We start from the raw sequence: 22,769 nt of genomic DNA on the forward strand, positions 1-22,769 counted from the left end.
TGGTATTCAGTAGAATCAGAAGCATTGTGTTTAGCTGTGGTTCAGTGTGACTTTCAGATGTCCGTGAAGCGACTGAGTTGCAGCAGGGAAGCAGCCTACAGTTGCATGTTTGCCATGGATAACTAACAGTTTTCTGTATTTATTAACTTTGGAGTAGTTTCTAGAAAGTGAGAGTAACAGGGAGGCCTGACGTGCTGCGATTCATGGGGTTGCAAAGAGTCGGACACAACTGAGCGAATGAACTGAACTGAACTGAAAGTTATGGGGAAGTGGACCCTAAGGTGTCTATAGAAGTTGGTTTCCACAGGAAAATGAAGTTGACATGCAAAGAGAAGAGAAGACAATGTTGTGAGACAAACAAGAGAAATGATCTGCCTGAAGGTGTTAGAGTTCTCATAAGCCACCAGTTGTATCATTAGATTCATAGGATTTCCTCAGACTCTTACAATAAATTCCTCTTTATTTAAAAAAAAAATTTTTTTTTTAAATTCCATTTCTTCTCTACTAAATAATTGAAATAGCTATTCACTTGACCTCTTGAAAGTTGGCTCATTTATAAGATAGGGATTCCTGACTTCCATACATTACAAGTAGTAAGGGGTCTGAGAAGAATCATTTTGTCACCACTAAAGATCTGTGGAAATACAAACTGTTAATTACTGAAGTATCACTAAGCATGACTTTGATTTGATTGCTGGTAGATAACAGTAGTTATCTAATTGTACTAAATCCTCCATTAGGAATTTAGAAATGATGCTCTTTAATATCTGAGTGAATAGATACAGTTAAAGTGATGGAGACCACACAGCCCCAGGTCACAGAAGACTCTCAAATCTAATTTTTCGAGTCTATATCAATACAGACCTTGTAGCAGAGTATGAAAGACAAACCAACCCACTAACACCACACCCTGCATTCCTGAACACATAGCAAAGTGGGGAATCAAAATTTTTAAATTGTAGCTTGATCTTTGAAAATTGGTAAATTTGAAGGAAAGAAAATCCACACATTTGGGGATCTAGAACTGAAAATGTTCTTCATGAAAAGGGATTAGGATGTGAACATGAAAAACATATATCCTGCTTTTCTGATGAAACCTTCAGGGAGAAATAAACCTTGTCCTGTACTCATCCCAAGTTCCCCAGCGTGGACCTTGTAGATTAGCCTGGCAAAGGACAGGTTTCCAAGGAAAAAACAGAGAAGTATACTAATTTATATACTTGCAGTACATACAAGAACACACAGTGATGAGTAACTCATCGGGTATTTTCAATTTGCACTCATATTCAGTTTTAGCCTAAATAAAAGAAAAGGGGTTTGAAGCTTCTGGGCCAGGGAGGCAAGTTTGGGAAGTCAGTTCAGTCACTCAGTCGTGTCTGACTCCTTGCGACTCCATGGGCTGCGGCACGCCAGGCTTCCCTGTCCATCACCAACTCCTGGAGCTTACTCAAACTCATGTCCATCAAGTCAGTGATGCCATCCAACCATCTCATCCTCTGTCCTCCCCTTCTCCTCCTGCCTTCAGTCTTTCCCAGCATCAGGGTCTTTTCAAATGAGTCGGCTCTTTGCATCAGGTGCCCAAACCATTGGAGTTTCAGCTTCAGTTTCAGTCCTTCCAAAGAATATCCAGGACTGATTTCCTTTAGGATTGACTGGTTGAATCTCCTTGCAGTCCAAGGGACTTTCAAGAGTCTTCTCCAACACCACAGTTCAAAAGAATCAATTCTTCTGCACTCAGCTTTCTTTATGGGCCAACTCTCACATCTATACATGACTAATGGAAAAACCATAGCTTTGACTAGATGGACCTTTTGTTGGCAAAGTGATGTCTCTGCTTTTTAATATGCTGTCTAGGTTGGTCATAGCTTTTCTTCCAAGAAGCAAGCATCTTTTAATTTCCTGGCTGCAGTCACCATCTGCAGTGATTTTGGAGCCCAAGATAATAAAGTCTGTCACTGTTTCCATTTTTTCCCCATCTATTTGCATGAAGTGAAGGGACTGGATGCCATAATCTTAGTTTTCTGAATGTTGAGTTTTAAGCCAGCCTTTTCACTCTCTTTCATGTTCATCAACAGGCTCTTTAGTTCTTCTTTGCTTTCTACCATAAGGGTAAGGTCATCCATGTATCTGAGGTTATTCATATTTCTCCTGGAAATCGGATTCCAGTTTGTGCTTCGTCCATCCTGGCATTTTTCATGATGTACTCTGCATATAAGTTAAATAAGCAGGGTGACAATATACAGCCTTGACGTACTCCTTTTCCTATTTGGAACCAGTCCATTGTTCCATGTCCAGTTCTAACTGTTGCTTTGTGACCTGCATACAGATTTCTCAGGAGGCAGATAAAGCACTTCCCAAAGCCAGACTTGCACCAAAAAAAGTCATGGGCACTGTTTGGTGGTCTGATGCCAGTCTGATCCACTACAGCTTTTTGAATCCTGGCAAAACCAGTACATCTGAGAAGTACACTCAGCAAATAGGTGAGATGCACCAAAAACTGCAATGCCAGCAGCTGGCTTGGTCAATAGAAAGAACCCAGTTCTTCTCCATGACAATGCCTGCCATACATACAAAACCAGTGCTTCAAAAGTTGAATGAATTGGGCTACAAAGTATCACCTCATCCGCCATATTTAGTTGACCTCTTGCCAACTGATTACCACTTTTTGAATCATCTTGATGACTTTTTGCAGGGAAAATGCTTCTGCAGTCAGCAGGTTACTGAAAATGCTTGCCAAGGGTTCATCGCAATCCTGAAGCACAGATTTTTACATTTCAGGAATAAGCAAACTTATTTCTGGTTGGCAAAAATGTGTTGATTATAATGGTTCCTATTTTGATTAACAAAGGTGTGTCTGAGCCTACTTATAATGACTTAAAATTCACAGCCTGAAACTGCAATTACTTTTGCACCAACCTAATACTTGACCATTAAGTAAAATCTCTTTTTAAAATTTCACCTTTCAGACAGACACAAACTGGTTTTGTGCAAGTTTTGTGCAAATTATTGTAGCAAATAATTATAGTGTATACTTAGTAGCTTACAGTTTACAAAGTGTTTTTGCGCAGAGTAAAGGACAGGTCTCATTGTTTCAATATTAAAGATGAAAAAAAGAGACTGAGATAATTCCCTAACATTCAGCTTGTAGGTGTCAGAGGTAGAACCCAAATCTGTGTTCTCTCTCTGACTTCTGCTTCCTCTCCACCTGGTGAAAATTTCTCACCAGGGAGAAATGAATTAACTCCTACAGAGCAGAAGAAATATTCAGTATCCATATGAGAAAATTGACTGAATTAAAGTAATAGCAGCAGTGCCTTCCAGCTGAGTTACAGACCTCAAATTGCTCACCTGACTGAAGGTCTGATGAAAATTAGAATAATGAGATTTCAGGTTTTCTGATGAGGAAGCTGGAAGCAAAACATACAAGTAATTTAAGTAATATTAAACACCACACCACATCTGACTCACTACTTAATAACGCCAGCTAAGAACTGTCACTAGTCATCTGCTTCTACAAGGAGGAAGTCCCTGACCACTGCAGTCACTGACCTTCAACACCCTCTGAAAGGAGTTTAGGGCTGAGAGCAGGAGAGACCCTCTGTGCTCTGGGAAGCCTGGCAGAACAGGCTTCAGATAGTTAGATACTTTCAGGTAAAGATTTTATGAACCCAAATTCTTGCACCTTCTCATACCTAGAAAACCACTAAAATCATTAATGGAAGCATCTACTCTTGACTAGCAGCTACCTTCTGCCTAAGTGTGTGTTTGATTGCCTGTGTGCCTTGTTACTAAAATGACATGTATACCGACCTCCCCTCTGAGTCTTTGGAGCAGTTCCTCAGAGCTTTCTGAGAGGCTGTCTCCTGGGCTGTAGTTCTCATTTCAGATAAAACTTAACACAACTCTCACATTGTACATTTTTTTTTCACTTGAAAATAATAAATAGGTAATGATTACCCTACAGTTCTGTGGGGTTTTTTTGGAAAATTGGAGTATAGTTGATTTACAATATTGTGTTAGTTTTGGGTGTACAGCAAAGTGATTCAGTTTTTTATATATATATATACACGCACACACACACACACACACACACACGTGTATGCACACACACACATACATATATCTATTCTTTTTCACATTATTTTCCATTACAGGTTATCACAAGGTGTTGACTATAATTCCCTCTACTATAAGTATGTCCTTGTTGTTTATCTATTTTATATAAAGTAATGTGTATATGTTGGGTTTCCCACGTGGATCAGTGGTAAAGAATTCACCTATGAAGCAGAAGATTCAAGTTCGATCTCTGAGTCAGCAAGATCCCCTGAAGAAGAAAATGGCAACCCACTCTAGTATTCTTGCCTGGGAAATCCCATGGACAGAGGAGCCTGGTGGGCTGCAGTCCAGTCCATGGGGTTACAAAGAGTTGGATATGAATTAGCCAGTACATGGCAGCAGCAGTGTATATGTTAATACCAAAATCCTAATTTGTCCCTTCCTCACTTTCCCCTTTGGTAACTATAAAATTGTTTTCTCTGTCTGTGAATTGGTTTTTGATTTGTAAATAAGTTCATTTGTATTATTTTTTAAGATTCCATGTATAAGGGATAACGTGATATTTGTCTTTCTCTGTCTGATTTACTTCACTAGGTATGATAATGTCTAGGTCCATTTGTATTGCTGCAAATGGCATTATTTCATTCTTTTTTATGGCTGAATAGTAGGCCATGTGTGCGTGTACCACATCTTCTATGTCCATTCATCTGCAGGTGGACATTTAGGTTGTCTCCATGTCTTGTCTATTGTGCATAGTGCTGCTTTGGACTTTGGGGTGCATGCATCAGTTTGAATTAGTTTTCATCTCTTGCAGATATGCCCAGGAATGGGATTGCATGATCTTATGGTAGCTCTGTTTTTAGTTTTTAAGGAACCTCCATACTACTTTCCATAGTGGTTGCACCAGCTTACATTCCTCCCAGCAGTGTAGGGGGGTTCCCTTTTCTCCATATCCTCCCCAGCGTTTGTTATTTGTAGACTTTTAATGATGGTCATTCTGACCAGTGTGCAGGGATACCTTGCTGTAGTTTTGATTTGTATTTCTCTGGTGATTAGTAATGTTGAGCATCTTTCCTGTCAGCCATCTTTATGTCTTCTTTGGAGAAATGTCTAGTTATGTATTCTGCCCATTTTTTGATTGGATTGGTTTTTTTAAAAATATTGATTGAGAATATATTCAATACAGAGCTAATTCTGTGCTTGATGTTATGCCAAGTGCTTTATTCAGACGAGCTATTAGCTAGTTGTCATACCAACCCTGTGAGTGAAATGTTACTCCTTTGTTTTTATATACTATGTAAGGGAATTGCTACAAAGAAGTTGAGTCACTTGTCCAAGGTCACACAGTTAACACATAGTAGAGGCGGATTTCAATTCAAGTATTTGATTTAAAGCACTTGTCTTAACTATTAATCTTCAGTCTTCAAGCCTCCTTCATTGTGTTGTTGGGTTAGAATGTGTGATGTTTCAGTGATCTCTCAAAGAGTTAAACTGTGGCTAAAGTTAAGAGTTAAAGAGAAGTACTTGGAATCTGTAGGTGAATGGTAACAAGATTAGTTTTACAGATAATTCAGTAATTTAGTAAGTAAGCATTTAATGGGTGCGCTGTGTATTAAATGCTTATGGCATGCGTTCTGGTCATGAACACTGCAAGCAAAGCTTTAGAGAAGTGGGAGGAGGAGCGAGAATCAACAGGTCACCAGCTGCAGGAGAGCTGGCGAGAATGGTTGTCACGGCGAGCCCAAGGTGGCTTCATGCCCTTCCCCAGGGCAGCTCTGTTTCTGCACGTGGCTCTGCTGCTGAGCTGTGCCTTCCTGGTAGCTTCCGGGGGCCTTCTGGTGAATTGTGGAATGCTGGATCTGGGCACTGAAGGACCGGCCTCTGTAGTTGGTAGACCCACCCTCTGTGTGTTCCTCAATATGTAAACCAGAGTTCCAGATTCTTGTGAGTAGGAAACAACCCAGAAAAAGGGATCGACTATGTCTTTGTTAGAATTGCCATATCTTTACCTTCTTCTCTGCTCATATATTTATGGTTGTTTTGCCTCCCTTAGGTCAAGAAGATTTTCCTTTTTGAATATAAATCTCTCTCTGAAGAATACTTGGTTTTGAACTGTTGTCACTTAACTGTGCAAGGCAGCCTTGACTTATGAAAAGCAGGTGTTGATGTCCTGCCAGTAGGAATAATACTTGGTCTGGGGGCTTTTCTTGGCAGGAAATACTTTCTTCTAAGGAAGACCATGCATGACTCTTGGCACTTAGAGGTTTATATATACTTACGGCTTCTGAGTAGATTTGGGTGTAAATACTATAAAAAATATAATAAAATGGAGTCTCTGTGCTGTGGGTGAAGCTGGGGTGGGAGGCAGACTTGTGAGGGACTCTGAAATAGACCAGCATGAGAGGATTAAGATGCACCTGCTTTATCGCATATCTTGAATTCCATTGGTGACATAGTGGCTCCGAAAATAACTTGTTGCTGACTTGGGCACAAATGCAGATTGCAGTGCCACAGCTGGAATGTTAGGGCTAATTTGGAAGGGTGCCAACTTCTGCTTGACCACCTTCAGGCTGTTGATTTTCTGGTGTTTCCTGTTGCTGGCTGGGGTGGGTTGGAGGAGGCAAGACAGAAAAGAGTGCTTCCACCTGGTTCTCACGCTCCTTCCCATATAAGTACTTAGAGACGTTCCTTTGAGTTGTGGATGTGGACACCTGAAAAGTATTCCCTAAAACATCACCCAATAAATGTACCTTCTGCACAATATTTCAAGAGTTTGCCACTTTGAAAACTAAAGAAGACAATTTTTATGATAAATATGTGAATAGCCTGAAAACTTAGTAAGGTCCAAATTTAAATATACATACACATAAATGCTAAATAAATTGGAAGGAAAAGGGAGAGGGAAGATACTAACGTTAGCTTTTTTTCCTTAGAGAGAGTAGCTTTTCATTAAACAGAATGGCTGACTGAAAAGTCCTTTCAGTGTTTTCTGATGAACGTAGAGAAATCTTATGTCTAATTAAATTTACTTCATACCTAAAAGTTTGCACAAAGAGATTGATTATAGTTAAATGCTTATGACTAACAAAACAAACAGAAGTTGTCCATAAAAGATGTTTGCTGGAACTTTTAACATTCTTATTTTCACCAGTGAAATGTAATGATAATTTGAAAGGTTTTTTTATTTCTTGAAAGTTTTCTTTCAGTTGAAATGCCATTTGTTTTCCTGGCTGTAGATTGCTTGTGGGCACATCAGTAGTTATGAAACCATAAGCTACTGGTTGTTGAAAATTTCAACAGTCTTTTTCTTTTTTTTAAAGTAGAAATTGATAAACTGATTATAAAGTTTATAAGGAAAAGCAAGGACATAGAATAGCCAAAATAATATTGAAAAAGAACGAAACAAGAGGACTTACATTACCTGAAACTGAGACATGCTTTAAATACGTAACAAGGATGATATGGCATTAGCAAAAGAATGGACCTATAGAGCAATGGACTACAGAATGAAGCAGGACAAAGGCTAATAAAGTTTTGCCAAGAGAACACACTGGTCGTAGCAAACATCCTCTTCCTACAACACGAGAGAAGACTCTACACATGGACATCACCAGATGGTCAACACCAAAATCAGATTGATTATATTCTTTGCAGCCAAAGATGGAAAAGCTCTATACAGTCAGCAAAAACAAGACCAGGAGCTGACTGTGGCTCAGATCATGAACTCCTTATTGCCAAATTCAGACTGAAATTGAAGAAAGTAGGGAAAACTACTAGACCATTCAGGTATGACCTAAATCAGATACCTTATGATTATACAGTGGAAGTGAGAAATAGATTTAATGGACTAGATCTGAAGAGTGCCTGATGAACTATGGACAGAGGTTCTTGACAATGTACAGGAGACAGGGATCAAGACCATCCCCAAGAAAAAGAAATGAAAAAAGCAAAATGGCTATCTGAGGAGGCTTTACAAACAGCTGTGAAAAGAAGAGAAGCGAAAAGCAAAGGAGAGGAACAATATACCCATTTGAATGCAGAGTTCCAAAGAATAGCAAGGAGAGATAAGAAAGCCTTCCTCAGCGATCAATGCAAAGAAATAGAGGAAAATAATAGAATGGGAAAGACTAGAGATGTCTTCAAGAAAATTAGAGATACCAAGGAAACATTTCATGCAAAGATGGGCTCGATAGAGGAGAGAAATGGTATGGATCTAACAGAAGCAGAAATTAAGAAGAGGTAGCAAGAATACACAGAAGAACTGTACAAAAAACATCTTCACGATCCAGATAATCACGATGGTGTGATCACTCACTTAGAGCCAGACCTCCTGGAATGTGAAGTCAAGTGGGCCTTAGGAAGCATCACTACGAACAAAGCTAGTGGAGGTGATGGCATTCCAGTTGAGCTATTTCAAATCCTGAAAGATGATGCTGTGAAAGTGCTGCACTCAATATCCCAGTAAATTTGGAAAACTCAGCAGTGGCCACAGGACTGGAAAAAGTCAGTTTTCATTCCAATCCCAAAGAAAGGCAATGCCAAAGAATGCTCAAACTACCGCACAATTGTACTCATCTCACATGCTGGTAGTTCAGTTCAGTTCAGTCACTCAGTTGTGTCCGACTCTTTGCGACCCCATGAATTGCAGCACGCCAGGCCTCACTGTCCATCACCAACTCCTGGAGTTCACTCAAACTCATGTCCATCGAGTCGGTGATCCCATCCAGCCATCTCATCCTCTGTTGTCCCCTTCTGCTCCTGCCCCCAATCCCTCCCAGCATCAGAGTCTTTTCCAGTGAGTCAACTCTTTGCATGAGGTGGCCAATGTATTGGAGTTTCAGCTTTAGCATCAGTCCTTCCAAAGAACACACTAGTAGAGTATTGCTCAAAATTCTCCAAGCCAGGCTTCAGCAATACATTAACCGTGAACTTCCAGATGTTCAAACTGGTTTTAGAAAAGACAGAGGAACCAGAGATCAAATTGCCAACATCTAATGGATCATGGAAAAAGCAAGAGAGTTCCAGAAAAACATCTATTTCTGCTTTATTGACTACACCAGAGCCTTTGACTGTGTGGATCACAATAAACTGTGGAAAATTCTGAAAGAGATGGGAATATCAGACCACCTCACCTGCCTCTTGAGAAACCTGTATGCAGGTCAGGAAGCAACAGTTAGAACTGGACATGGAACAACAGACTGGTTCCAAATAGGAAAAGGAGTACGCCAAGACTGTATATTGTCACTCTGCTTATTTAACTTATATACAGAGTATGTCCTGAGAAACACTGGGCTGGATGCAGCACAAGCTGGAATCAAGATTGCCGGGAGAAATATCAGTAACCTCAGATATGCAGATGACACCACCCTTATGGCAGAAACTGAACAAGAACTAAAGAGTCTCTTGATGAAAGTGAATGAGGAGAGTGAAAAAGTTGGCTTAAAGCTCAGCATTCAGAAAACGAAGATCATGGCATCCAGTCCCATCACTTCATGGCAAATAGATGGGGAAACAGTGGAAACAGTGGCTGACTTTATTTTTCTGGGCTCCAAAATCACAGCAGATGGTGACTGCAGCCATGAAATTAAAACACTCTTACTCCTTGAAAGATATGAGCAACCTAGACAGCATATTAAAAAGCAGAGACATTAGTTTGTCAACAAAGGTCCGTCTAGTCAAGGCTATGGTTTTTCCAGTGGTCATGTATAGATGTGAGAGTTGGATTATAAAGAAAGCTGAGTGCCGAAGAATTGATGCATTTGAACTGTGCTGTTGGAGAAGACTCTTGAGAGTTCCTTGGACTGCAAGGAGATCCAAGCAGTCCATTTAAAGGAGATCAGTCCTGAGTGTTCATTGGAAGGACTGATGTTGAAGCTGAATCTCCAATATTTTGGCCATCTAATGCGAAGAGCTGACTCAATTTAAAAGACCCTGATGCTGGGAGGGATTAGGGGCAGGATGAGATGGCTGGATGGCATCACTGACTTGATGGACATGAGTTTGAGTGAACTCCGGGAGTTGGGTGGTGGACAGGGAGGCCTGGCGTTCTGCGATTCATGGGGTTGCAAAGAGTTGGACACGACTGAGCGACTGAACTGAATGAACTGACGTTGGAAAAGATTGAGGGCAGGAGGAGAAGGGGATGACAGAGGATGAGATGCTTGGATGGCATCAATGACTCAATGAACATGAGTTTGGATAAACTCTGGAATTTCTTGATGGATAGGGAGGCCTGGCGTGCTGTAGATCATGGGGTCACAAAGAGTCGGACACGACTGAGCAACTGAATTGAACTTATAGAGCAATGGAATAAATTATCTTCAATAAATGGTTTTGGAAAATGTGTTTTCCAGTTCACATGGGGGTACCAGATATACTATCCCATAATACGCTACTTTTGCATGTTGACCAAAAAAAAAAAAGCACAATGTGAGAGTTGTGAGTTAAGTTTTATTTGGGGCCAAATGAGGACTATAGCCCAGGAGACAGCATCTCAGATACCTCTCAGAAAGTGCCCTGAAGAGGTAGCAGGGAGGTCAGTATATTTGTGATTTTGGGGAAGGGGGAGTAACCAAAATCAATCACATATTTATTGCACAAGGTTTCTGCTAGTCTTGTGAGGCTTACTGCTTATTACAAGGAACAGATATCACCATGAAGGATTTTAGTGCTTTCATAGATACAAGGAGATGCAAGAATTAGGCTCATAAAATCTTATCCTGAAAATATCTAACTCTCTGAGGACCTCTTCTGCCATTTTTTCTCAGAACATAGAGTGCCTCATTCCTAATGTCCAAACTGAACTCCTTTCAGGGGGGTTTGAAGTTCAACAGCTGAAGCAGCTCATAATTTGATCCTCGTAGAGGTAGAAGGCAAGTGCCAAGTTGTAGGTGATATCATTTAGTGAAGTTGTAGAACGTCTAAAGCCATGGTGACAGAAGTGAAACCAGTGGGTGCTTCTGGGTGTGTGGGTTGGGGAAGATGCTGTGAAGGGGCTTGAGGGAGCTCTGTGAATGATGGAAATGTGCCCTTTCTTGATGGTGGTGTGTGTTACGTCAAACTGGAGACTTTATATTTACGCATGTCACTCAATGTAGATTATAGCCTCAAAATTAAAAATCTCACTTCTAAATAGCAAGGTCCTACTGTATAGCACAGGGAACTATATTCAATGTCTTATAATAACCTACACTGGAAAATAATCTGAAAAAGAATATATGTATGTATATGCGTAGTTGAATCACTTTGCCATACAACAGAAACTAACACAAAGTTGTACATCAGCTGTATACCTCAATAAGAAGAAATCTCATCCATAGAAACCCACAGTATTTTCTGATCTCGCGATTCTTTTTCCTATGCTCTTTAAAGTATTGGACAGCTTAGACCCACTATACTGAGCCTTTCAATAAATATGAGTTCCTTTTTATCCCACCCATGCAAAGTCCTTCCTGTGTAGTTATCTTGCTTGTTCAACATGAGTCGGGAATTCCTAGCCGGAGGCAGTCACAGTATTCTTTCATTCTTGAAGCATTTGCTGATGGCTTGCTTTTGTGTAGTGAAAATGCAGGGGAGGCATTAATTATATCAGGAGGCCCTTCAGAAGTAGAGTAGGCAAGATGTGGGAATTCAGGGAAGACTAGCATAAGGTGGATACAGAAGATGATTGACATTTCGCATGATCTTTGGAATCAAGCCAAGAAAAGGCAAATCAATTATTCTTCTCAGAAAAGAATTATCTTCATCTTTAAACATATAAATATAAACATTAACTGTCTCTAACCTGATAAATTTATTTCCTTTAAGTTTTGCACCTTTAAAAACCTATAAAGGACCCAATGTTGTGTCTGATATAGATGTACATCTGCCGTGAATGCTAGATTTATTTTAGAAAGTGTTACTTTGTATGCTTTGATTCCAGCTGGCACTGCTGGCACCATCAGTTCAATGCTGAATTTGTCTCTTCTCTCTTTTTCCTCCAATCAGTTTGATAAAGGCTACTCTTACAACATCCGTCACAGCTACGGAAAGGAAGGCAAGAGGACAGACTACACACCTTACAGCTGCATGAAGATCATCCTCACCAATACACCAGGCCAAGGGGATTATCACGGTAAGTGCTTTCTCTGACATGTGTGTAATGCACAGACACCCAGGAGCTCTGCAGGGAACAGCGCAGCAGACTTTGCATTACTAAAGGGAGCGGGCTTGTGGCTTCCTGTCAATCATCAGGACAAGCCAGAGGTCCACTGGCTGTTATAGTTTGTTTTATTACTGAGCCGGGCCAGTAAGAGAATGTGGTCCTGCTGTGTTCCACTTTGTGCTGAGCCAGGCTCTTCAGGCATACAGCTTCTTCACCTGCTGTTCTCTTTCTTCTGCATGTGGCTTAGACAGCTGATCAAAGCTTTTTAAAGTTGAGTGCCTCAAATTTTAGAAGGGTAGATTCATTAATTTTCTATCTGATTAACAAAAAAAGGCTAAGCGAGGGATTTAACAAGTCATGATTTCACATATCTATCAATTTGCCTAAGTTGTAGGTTAAAAAAAAGTTAATACCAACCTAGATAGCATATTCAAAAGCAGAGACATTACTTTGCCAACAAAGGTATGTCTAGTCAAGGCTATGGTTTTTCCTCTGGTCATGTATGGATGTGAGAGTTGGACTGTGAAGAAAGCTGAGTGCCAAACAATTGATGCTTTTGAACTGTGGTGTTGGAGAAGACTCTTGAGAGTCCCTTGGACTGCAAGGAGATCCAACCAGTCCATTCTAAAGATCAGTCCTGGGTGTTCTTTGGAAGGAATGATGCTAAAGCTGAAACTCCAGTACTTTGGCCACCTCATGCGAAGAGTTGACTCATTGGAAAAGACTCTGATACTGGAAGGGATTGGGGGCAGGAAGAAAAAGGGACGACAGAGGATGAGATGGCTGGATGGCATCACCGACTGGATGGACGTGAGTCTGAGTGAACTCCGGGAGTTGGTGATGGACAGGGAGGCCTGGCGTGCTGCAATTCATGGGGTTGCAAAGAGTCAGACACGACTGAGCAACTGAACTGAACTGAACTGAATTTACTTGGCCAAGTGTAGGTCTCGAAGAGAGGGTTCTGTCTGTTTCCAGGTCCTCAGCACATTGCTTATTTACTTCAGTTTCAGCTCAGTCACTCAGTTGTGTCTGAATCTTTGTGACCCTATGGACTGCAGCACGTCAGGCTTCCCTGTCCTTCACCAACTTCTAGAGCTTACTCAAACTCACGTCCATTGAGTTGGTGATGCCATCCCACCATCTCATCCTCTGTCATCCCATTTGCCTCCTGCCTTCCATCTTTTCCAGCTACAGGGTCTTTTCAAATGAGTCAGTTCTTCGCATCAGGAGGCCAAAGTATTGGAGTTTCAGCTTTAGCATCAGTCCTTCCAATGAATATTCAGGACTGATCTCCTTTAGGATGGACTGGTTGGATTTCCTTGTGGTCGAAGGGTCTCTCAAGAGTCTTCTCCAATACCACAGTTCAAAAGCATCAGTTCTTCAGTGCTTCAGTTCAGTTCAGTTCAGTTGCTCAGTCATGTCCGACTCCTTGTGATCCCATGAATCGCAGCATTCCAGGCCTCCCTGTCTATCACCAACTGCCGGAGTTTACCCAAATTCATGTCCATCGAGTAGGTGATGCCATCCAACCATCTCATCCTCTGTTGTCCCCTTCTCCTCCTGCCCCCAATCCCTCCCAGCATCAGAGTCTTTTCCAATGAGTCAACTCTTCACATGAGGTGACCAAAGTATTGGAGTTTCAGCTTCAACATCAGTCCTTCCAATGAACACTCAGGGCTGATTTCCTTTAGGATGGACTGCTTGGATCTCCTTGCAGTCCAAGGGACTCTCAAGAGTCTTCTCCAACACCACAGTTCAAAAGCATCAATTCTTCGGCGCTCAGCTTTCTTCACAGTCCAACTTTCACATCCATACATGACCACTGGAAAAAACCACAGCCTTGACTAGATGGACTTTTGTTGGCAAAGTAATGTCTCTCCTTTTTAATATGCTATCTATTTTGGATATAACTTTCCTTCCAAGGAGTAAGAGTCTTTTAATGTCATGGCTGTAATCACCATCTGCAGTGATCTTGGAGCCCCCCAAAATAAAGTCTGACACTAGCTTTCTTTATAGTCCAACTCTCACATCGATACATGACTGCTGGAAAAACCATAGCTTTGACTAGATGGACCTTTCTTGGCAAAGTAATGTCTCTGCTTTTTTAACATGCTCTCTAGGTCATTGCTTTTCTTCCAGGGAACAAGAGTCTTTTAGCTTCATGGCTGCAACACCATCTGCAGTGACCCTGGAGCCCCTAAAAATAAAGTCTCTCACTGTTTCCATTGTTTCCCCATCTATGTGCCATGACATGGTGGGACCGCATGCCATGATCTTAGTTTCCTGAATGTTGAGTTTTAAGCCAACTTTTTTTTCACTCTTCTCTTTGACTTTCATCAAGAAGCTCTTTAGTTTTTCTTCACTTTCTGCCATAAGGGTGGTGTCATTTGCGTATCTGAGGTTATTGATATTTCTCCCGGCAATCTTAATTCCAGCTTGTGCTTCATTCAGCCCAGTGTTTCTTATGATGTACTCTGCATAGAAGTTAAATAAGCAGGGTGACAATACACAGTACTCCTTTCCCTACTGCTTGATGTTCTCCATTCCCAATTTGGAACCAGTCTGTTGTTCCATGTCCAGTTCTAACTGTTGCTTCTTGACCTGCATGCAGATTTCTCAGGAGGCAGATAAGGTGGTCTGGTATTCCCATCCCTTTAAGAATTTTCCACAGTTTATTGTGATCCACACAGTCAAAGGCTCTGGTGTAGTCAATAAAGCAGGAAGAGATATTTTTCTGGAACTCTCTTGCTTTTTCAGTGATCCAGCAGATGTTGGCAATTTGATCTCTGGTTCCTCAGCCTTTTCCAAATCCAGATTGAACATCTGGAAATTCTTAGTTCACATACTGTTGAAGCCTGGCTTGGAGAATTTTGAGCATTACTTTACTAGCGTGTGAGACAAATGCAATTGTGAGGTAGTTTGAGCATTCTTTGGGATTGCCTTTCTTTGGGATTGGAATGAAAACTGACCTTTTCCAGTCCTGTGGCCACTGCTGAGTTTTCCAAATTTGCTGGCATATTGAGTGCAGCACTTTCACAGCATCATCTTTCAGGATTTGAAAGAGCTCAACTGGTGTTCCATCACCTCCACTAGCTTTGTTTGTAGAGATGCTGCCTAAGGCCCACTCGACTTCGCACTCCAGGATGCCTGGGTCTAGGTGATTGACCACACCATCATGGTTATCTGGGTCATGAAGATCTTTTCTGTATAGTTTTTCTGTGTTTTCTTGCCACCTCTTCTTAATATCTTCTGCTTCTGTTAGGTTGATATTGTTTCTGTCCTTTATTGTGCCCATCTTTGCATGAAATGTTCCCTTGGTATCTCTAATTTTCTTGAAGAGATCTTTAGTCTTTCCCATTCTATTGTTTTCCTCTATTTCTTTGCACTGATTACTGAGAAAGGCTTTCTTATGTCTCCTTGCTATTCTTTGGAACTCTGCATCAAATGGGAATATCTTTCCTTCTGTCCTTTGCCCTGTTTTTCTCTTCTTTCCACAGATATTTGTAAGGCCTCCTCAGACAACCATTTTCCTTTTTTAATTTCTTTTTCTTGGGGATAATCTTGATCACTGCCTCCTGTACAATGACACAAACCCCCGTTCATAGTTCTTCAGGCAGTCTGTCTATTAGATGTAATCCCTTGAATCTATTTGTCACTTCTCCTGTATAATTGTAACAGATTTGATTTAGGTCATATCTGAATGGTCTAGTGCTTTTCCCTACTTTATTCAATTTAAGTCTGAATTTTGCCATATTCATTCAGTTCATTATCTGAGCCACAATCAGCTCCCAGTCATGTTTTTGCTGACTGTATAGAACTTTTCCATCTTTGGTTGCAAAGAATATAGTCAATCTGATTTTGGTGTCGACCATCTGGTGATGTCCATGTGTAGAGTCTTCTCTTGTGCTGTTGGAAGAGGGTGTTTGCTATGACCAATGCGTTCTCTTGGGAAAACTCTATTAACCTTTGCCCTACTTCATTCTGTATTCCAAGGCCAAATTTGTCTGTTACTCCAGGTATCTCTTGACTTCATACTTCTGGTTTCTAGTCCCCTGTAATGAAAAGGACATCTTTTTTGGGTGTTAGTTCTAGAAGATCTTGAAGGTCGTCATGGAACCATTCAGCTTCGGCTTCTTCAGCATTACTGGTTGGGGCATAGGCTTGAATTACTGTAATAGTGATTTTGGACATTTGTTACCTTAAAAGCAGTATTTTGTATTTCTTCTTTCTGTTATTTTATCTAATTTATTCCTGTCCATTCTTTTTTAAATTTTATTTTTAGTTTAAACTTGATCAGCTAGAAAATAATACATAGCTGACTCTTAAACAGCAAGTGTATGAGCTCCAAGGGTCATCTTGCATGTGGATTTTTTTCCAACAAATACATACAGTAGTACAAGATCCGAGGTTGGTTGAGTATGAGGATGTGGAATCTTGGGTATGGAAGCCCAGCCAATGGACTTGGGTACCTGCAGACTTTAGTATCCTGGGCAGGTCCTAGAACCAGTCCCCACAGATGCTGAGGGCTCGCTGTACTTAGCAAACATTCAGGAAGCTCATATTGTTTATTAGATACACTGATCTACTCTCTCTTTTTTTTTTTTTTTTTTTTTTAATGAATAATCTTTGGGTTTTTTGAGCAGTTTTTGGTCCACAGCAATACTGAGCAAGAGAGAGAGTTCCTAGGTGAACTCTGCCCTCCATGTGCTTAGCTGTCCCCATGTTGACATGGCCTGTGGCAGAGCTTGTCCCTGTGAGCTGAAGATGTGCTGTCTGCAGCTGTTGGGTGTAGCTGGTTGTGGGTATCATTTCTGTCTCTGGTGAGTGCTATGGTGCTCTCCTGTGTTGTTGCCTCTCCTGCAGAACCCATCCAGTTTGATAGAGGTGTGGAGGTTGCCAGCAGTGGGGCCAGGACCTTTCTTTGTGGTTCTGTTGGGTGTTTCCTTATGTGTTTTGCTACTCTTTTGTTAAGTGCATGCCCATTACAGATGACGATGTCTTCTTGCAGTGTTCACCCCTTGTTGTTATGTAAAGACCCTTTTTATCCTACATAAACCCTGTGTTCTGAGGTCTACTCTGTCTGAAATTAATATATACTCCCACTTGCTTTGGTTTGTGTTAGCATGATGTATCTTTTTCTTCTGTTCCTTTCAATCCATGTGTGTCTTTAAAGTGGGTTCTTGTATACAACGTACAGTTGGGTCTTGATTTTGATCCACTCTGACAGTCTGCTTTTAATGGGTGACCATGGAGAAGGAAATGGCAGCCCACTCCAGTATTCTTGCCAGGAGAATCCCGTGGACAGAGGAGCCTGGTGGGCTGCTGTTCATAGGGTTGCACAAAGTTGGACATGACTGATGTGACTTAGCATGCATGCATGCATTGGAGAAGAAAATGGCAACCCACTCCAGTGTTCTTGCCTGGAGAATCCCAGGGACAGGGGAGCCTGGTGGGCTGCCATGTATGGGGTTGCACAGAGCTGGACATGACTGAAGTGACTTAGCAGCAGCAGCAGCATCACGTTTAAAGTAAGGATTGATATGGTTGGGTTAATGCAGCTGTGTTTGTTACTGTTTTTTATTTGTTGTCCTTTTTCTTTGTGGTTTTGTCTTCCATACTTTTTCTGCCTTTTGTGGTTTTAACTGAGCATTTTATATGATTCCATTTTTTTTTTCTTTTTAACATATCTATTATACTTATTTTATTACTTTCTAAATTGGTTTCACTTTTAAGGAGTTTTCATATATATGTACAACTAATCTGTCTCATTTTGGGTCACCATGTCAGGCACAAGTAATGCAAGTGCCTTATAAGAATGAATATTTCTACTTCCCTTGTATCCTTCTGTCATTCATTTCATTTATAATAAGAATATATAAACACATGCAGATAGGTACATAAACCTACATAATAGAATACATTGTTCCCATTGCTTTGAACAAACTTTTATCGTAGATTAGTTATGAATAAGAAAAGCAAAGGTTTTGCTTTGCTTTCATGTTGTTTGATGTTCAGATTTTCTTTGGTTAGATCTGAATTTCTGGTTTATATTATTTTACTTGTCTTTGAAGAACTTCTTTTAACATTTCTTGCCCTGGAGATCTGGAAACATATTACTTCAATTTTTATTTGTCAGAGAAACTCCTTATTTCTCTCTTTTGAAGGAGAATTTTGTAGGGTACACAATTCTGAGTTTGAGGGAGTTTTTTCTCTACCCAGTTTAACTGTTTCACTCCACTCCCTTCTTGCATAGTTTCTGAGGATAAGTTCAATAAAAGTTTTTTCTTTGTGGGTAAGATGTTTCTCCTTTAGCTTCTTTTAAGATTTTCCTTTGTCACTGATTTTCTAAACTATTAATATACTATACTATACTATAATAATATAATGTAATATAATATGCCTCACTGTCTTCTATTGGCATTTATCCTGCTTGGGCTTGGTGTTCTCTGAGCCTTCTTTGTCTGTGGTTTGGTATCTAACATTAATTTGGAGGAAATTCTCTGTCATTATTGCTTCTGTTCCTTTTTCTCTCCTCCTCCTGGGATTCCAATTGTCATATGTGACACCTTTGTTCTTCACAGTTCTTGGCTATTTTGTTCTTGTTTTTTTTTCCCCAGTCTCTTTTCCTTTTCCTGCTTTTGGAAATTTCTATTGACCTATCCTGAAGCATAGAGTTTGTTTCCTCAGCTGTGTCTGCTAATAAGTCCAACAAAGGCATTCTTCATTTCTGTTAGTGTTTTAATTCCTGATATCTTTTTTTGATTCTTCTTTAGAATTTCCATCTGTCTGCTTATGTTACACATTTGTGCTTGCATGTTGTCTACTTTTACCAGTAGAGCCCTTAGCATGTTGATCATAGTTAATATAAATTTCCAATCTGATAATGCCAACACACTGCCATATCTGGCTTTGGTTCTGACATGTGTTTGGTCTCTTCATATTGTAATTTTTTGTTGAAAGGTAGATGTGACATACAGGGTGTACAGAAATCTAGTACACTCACCTGTAGTGGTGTGCTGGTGAGCAGGAGGGGGATGACCATAGACAGTGTTCAGTGTGCCTGTGGCTGTGAACTTCATGAATGATTCTCAGTTTCCCTGCTTCCAAGGGGACAGAGTGGTCAGAGGAGGCTGGAGCTGGGGATTTCCATTCCCCCACACAGGTGAGACTCAGGTAAGATAGTTTCTCCTGAGGGCAGCCTTGCTAAACAGAACAGAGTGCTCCAGAGTATTTAAGGATGGTGCCTCTGCCCCATGCCAGAACATGAGTGGGTTTCTCTGTTACATGCTGTGAGCACATAGTGGGGCCCCTGACATTCAGCTGCACAGTGTGGCCTCCTCTGGCCGGTTGCCCTGGAGTTTCTGTCTCTCAGAGTCATCCGCACAGAGACCATAAATCTGTCAGTTCCAGGGTAGGAGTTCCTATTGCCAGTGCTGGTTCCTGCAGAGATTTCTGCTCTGGTGTGTTGTGGTTCTCTGTGTCTGCCTCTCTCTTTAATTTTGGTGGGCAGTGCTTTGCCCTGTGACCTCATTTCTCTGATGGGTCTGAGTGAAGTTGTTGATTTCCAGTCTGTTCAACTTTTTACTTGTTGGGATGAAGTGAAAACTTCTTTGCTGTTTCTGTGCCAAGCTGGAAACCTGAAGTCTCTATCCTTTCAGGTTTGTGTAATTTGCACAGCTCTGTAGTCCCCTAGGTTGACAGAATTTCATTAACCAATGCTGCCAGGAATGGTTGTTCAGCCAGTCTTGAGTTGATATAGGTAGAACTGTATTCCAGACTGTTTATCCATTCCATCCACAAATGTGTGCTGGGCAGTTTTGTTCAACACTTGTCTGGAACACCATGAGTTGTATCTACACTCCCTTTACCTTCAGTTACCTTGTGAATTCAGCCCTTTCCAGTTTAGAAGGTTGTTAGACGATAGAAGCAAAGTTCGGAGTTGCTAAATTCTGTTTTCTTTCTGTCATTTGTCAAAAACACCAGCTTCCCTACTCCCAATGTGGATTGTTTTTTCTGTTTTCTTTTTGTCAGCAAAGCTTTGAAAGGCTTTTTGTCATCTGTGGCTTTTTGTCAGTCTTTGGTTTCTTCTTGGCTTTGCCCTTTCTGACCTTTTCATATAGGCATGGGCAGTATTTCAAGTGCAGTTTGGACAATTCAGTTAATCTGTCTCTTGTTGCTGTCTTTTAATAATTCTAGTGGCTCAGACAGCAAAGAATCTGCCTGCAGTGCGGGAGACCTGGGTTGGGAAGATCCCCTGGAGAAGGGAACGGCTGCACACTCCAGTATTCTGGCCTGGAGAATTCCATGGACTGTATAGTCCATGGGGTCGCAAAGAGTCGGACACGACTGAGCGGCTTTCACTTTTAATAATTCTGGACTTAACTAAGCCTCATTTCCTTCTCATTGGGATCCTTTGCAATTTCATTATAAGACTTAAGACTTTTTTTTAGAATAATAATGTTGGCTAACCCATGTTGAGGTGTGCTTCCTCTATGCTGGGAGTGTGGAATGGCTTTATATACCATTCTCACAGGAGCTCCTCTACATATTTCCCATGCTGACAGAGAGTGGAGCTGAGTCAACAACAAGATGCAGACATGCACACAGACCCCCAATCCTTAGCTGGTAAACTGAGATTCAGATGCAGGCAGGGCAGCTCCAGACTCTTAACCACATGCTGTGCACCTGCTCATCACACTTCCTAGTACTAAACAGTGTTACAGTGTTGATCTTAATAAAATATATGCTACCATGAGTTTTGTGGCTTTCATAATTTATAGGAATCCAGTGTTATCATCGGAGAAGGCAATGGCACCCCACTCCAGTACTCTTGCCTGGAAAATCCATGGACCAGAGGAGCCTGGTAGGCTGCAGTCCATGGGGTCGCTAAGAGTCGGAAACGACTGAGTGACTTCATTTTCACTTTTCACTTTCATGCATTGGAGAAGGAAATGGCAACCCACTCCAGTGTTCTTGTCTGGAGAATCCCAGGGACGGAGAAGCATGGTGGGCTGCCGTCTCTGGGGTTGCACAGAGTCGGACACGACTGAAGCGACTTAGCAGCAGCAGCAGCAGCAGCAGTGTTATCATGTGTGCTTTTATTCGTAGTTAAGGCTTTTGGTAACCACATTTGTTTAGCTTCTGGGACAGCCAAATTCCCATTGATTTCATTAATAATGCACACTTGTTTCTAATTAACTTACAGGTCCATCAGCTATGACTGAAAAAAATTGCCCTTGCTTCCTGTGTCAACTTTTAAATAAAATATGTTGAGTTATCATTGCAGTTTCTTATTAAAATACCTAAAATTTCCTGGATTTTGGTGTATACAGCTTTTAGATATTTTCTGTGTTCTTGATTATGCCAATCAGCTTTTAGATATTTTCTGTGTTCTTGTTTATGCCAATGTTTTTAGCAGTCCATCTTTATTTTTCTTATGAAATAATAGAGAGACTCTGTATACCTCGTATAAGTCATTTTTCTGTGAAGTATTTTCCTATTTGTTCATCTCATTTCCATCTGGGATTCCTCTAAATTTGTATGGATTCTGCACTTTGGGTTCAGTTCAGTTCAGTCTCTCAGTCATGTCCGACTCTTTGCGACCCTATGAACCACAGCATGCCAGGCTTCCCTGTCCATCACCAACTCCCAGAGTTCACCCAAACCCATGTCCATTGAATCGATCATCCAGCCATCTCATCCTCTGTCATCCCCTTCTCCTCCTGCCCTCAATCTTTCGCAGCATCAGGCTCTTTTCAAATGAGTCAGCTCTACGCATCAGGTGGCCAAAGTATTGGAGTTTCAGCTTCAGCATCAGCCCTTCCAATGAATATTGAGGACTGATTTCCTTTAGGATGGACTGGTTGGATCTCTTTGCAGTTCAAGGGACTCTCAAGAGTCTTCTTCAACACCACAGTTCAAAAGCATCAATTCTTCGGTGCTCAGCTTTCTTTATAGTCCAACTCTCACATCCATGCATGACCTCTGGAAAAACCATAGCCTTGACTAGACGGACCTTTGTTGACAAAGTAATGTCTCCGCTTTTCAATATGCTGTCTAGGTTGGTCACAACTTTCCTTCCAAGGAGTAAGAGTCTTTTAATTTTATGGCTGCAGTCACCATCTGCAGTGATTTTGGAGCCCAGAAAAATAAAGTCAGCCACTGTTTCCACTATTTCCCCATCTATTTGCCATGAAGTGATGAGACTGGACACCATGATGTTAGTTTTCTGAATGTTGAGCTTTAAGCCAACTTTTTCACTCTTCTCTTTCAACATCAAGAGGCTCTTTAGTTCTTGTTCAATTTTTGCCATAAGGGTGATGTCATCTGCATATCTGAGGTTATTGATATTTCTCCCGGCAATCTTGATTCCAGCTTGTGTTCCAGAGCAGTGTTTCTCATGATGTACTCTGCATAGAAGTTAAATAAGCAAGGTGACAATATACAGCCTTGACATACTCCTTTTCCTATTTGGAACCAGTCTGTTGTTCCATGTCCAGTTCTAACTGTTGCTTCCTGACCTGCATACAGGTTTCTCAAGAGGCAGGTGAGGCTTTCTGGTATTCCCATC

At 41.0% G+C, this 22,769-nt stretch overlaps 1 protein-coding gene across 1 annotated transcript in view; it reads left to right on the top strand.

The window, feature by feature from the left end:
- Positions 1-22,769, top strand: part of PRIM2 (DNA primase subunit 2) — a 331,127-nt gene that overhangs the window by 269,492 nt on the left and 38,866 nt on the right. Inside the window, exon 11 of the mRNA XM_055571816.1 lies at positions 12,043-12,169. Coding sequence (XP_055427791.1) covers positions 12,043-12,169 — 127 coding nt within the window. The remainder of the gene's footprint in view (positions 1-12,042; positions 12,170-22,769) is intronic.

Source organism: Bubalus kerabau, chromosome 3, assembly GCF_029407905.1.
Source record: "Bubalus kerabau isolate K-KA32 ecotype Philippines breed swamp buffalo chromosome 3, PCC_UOA_SB_1v2, whole genome shotgun sequence".
Taxonomy (NCBI): domain Eukaryota; kingdom Metazoa; phylum Chordata; class Mammalia; order Artiodactyla; family Bovidae; genus Bubalus; species Bubalus kerabau.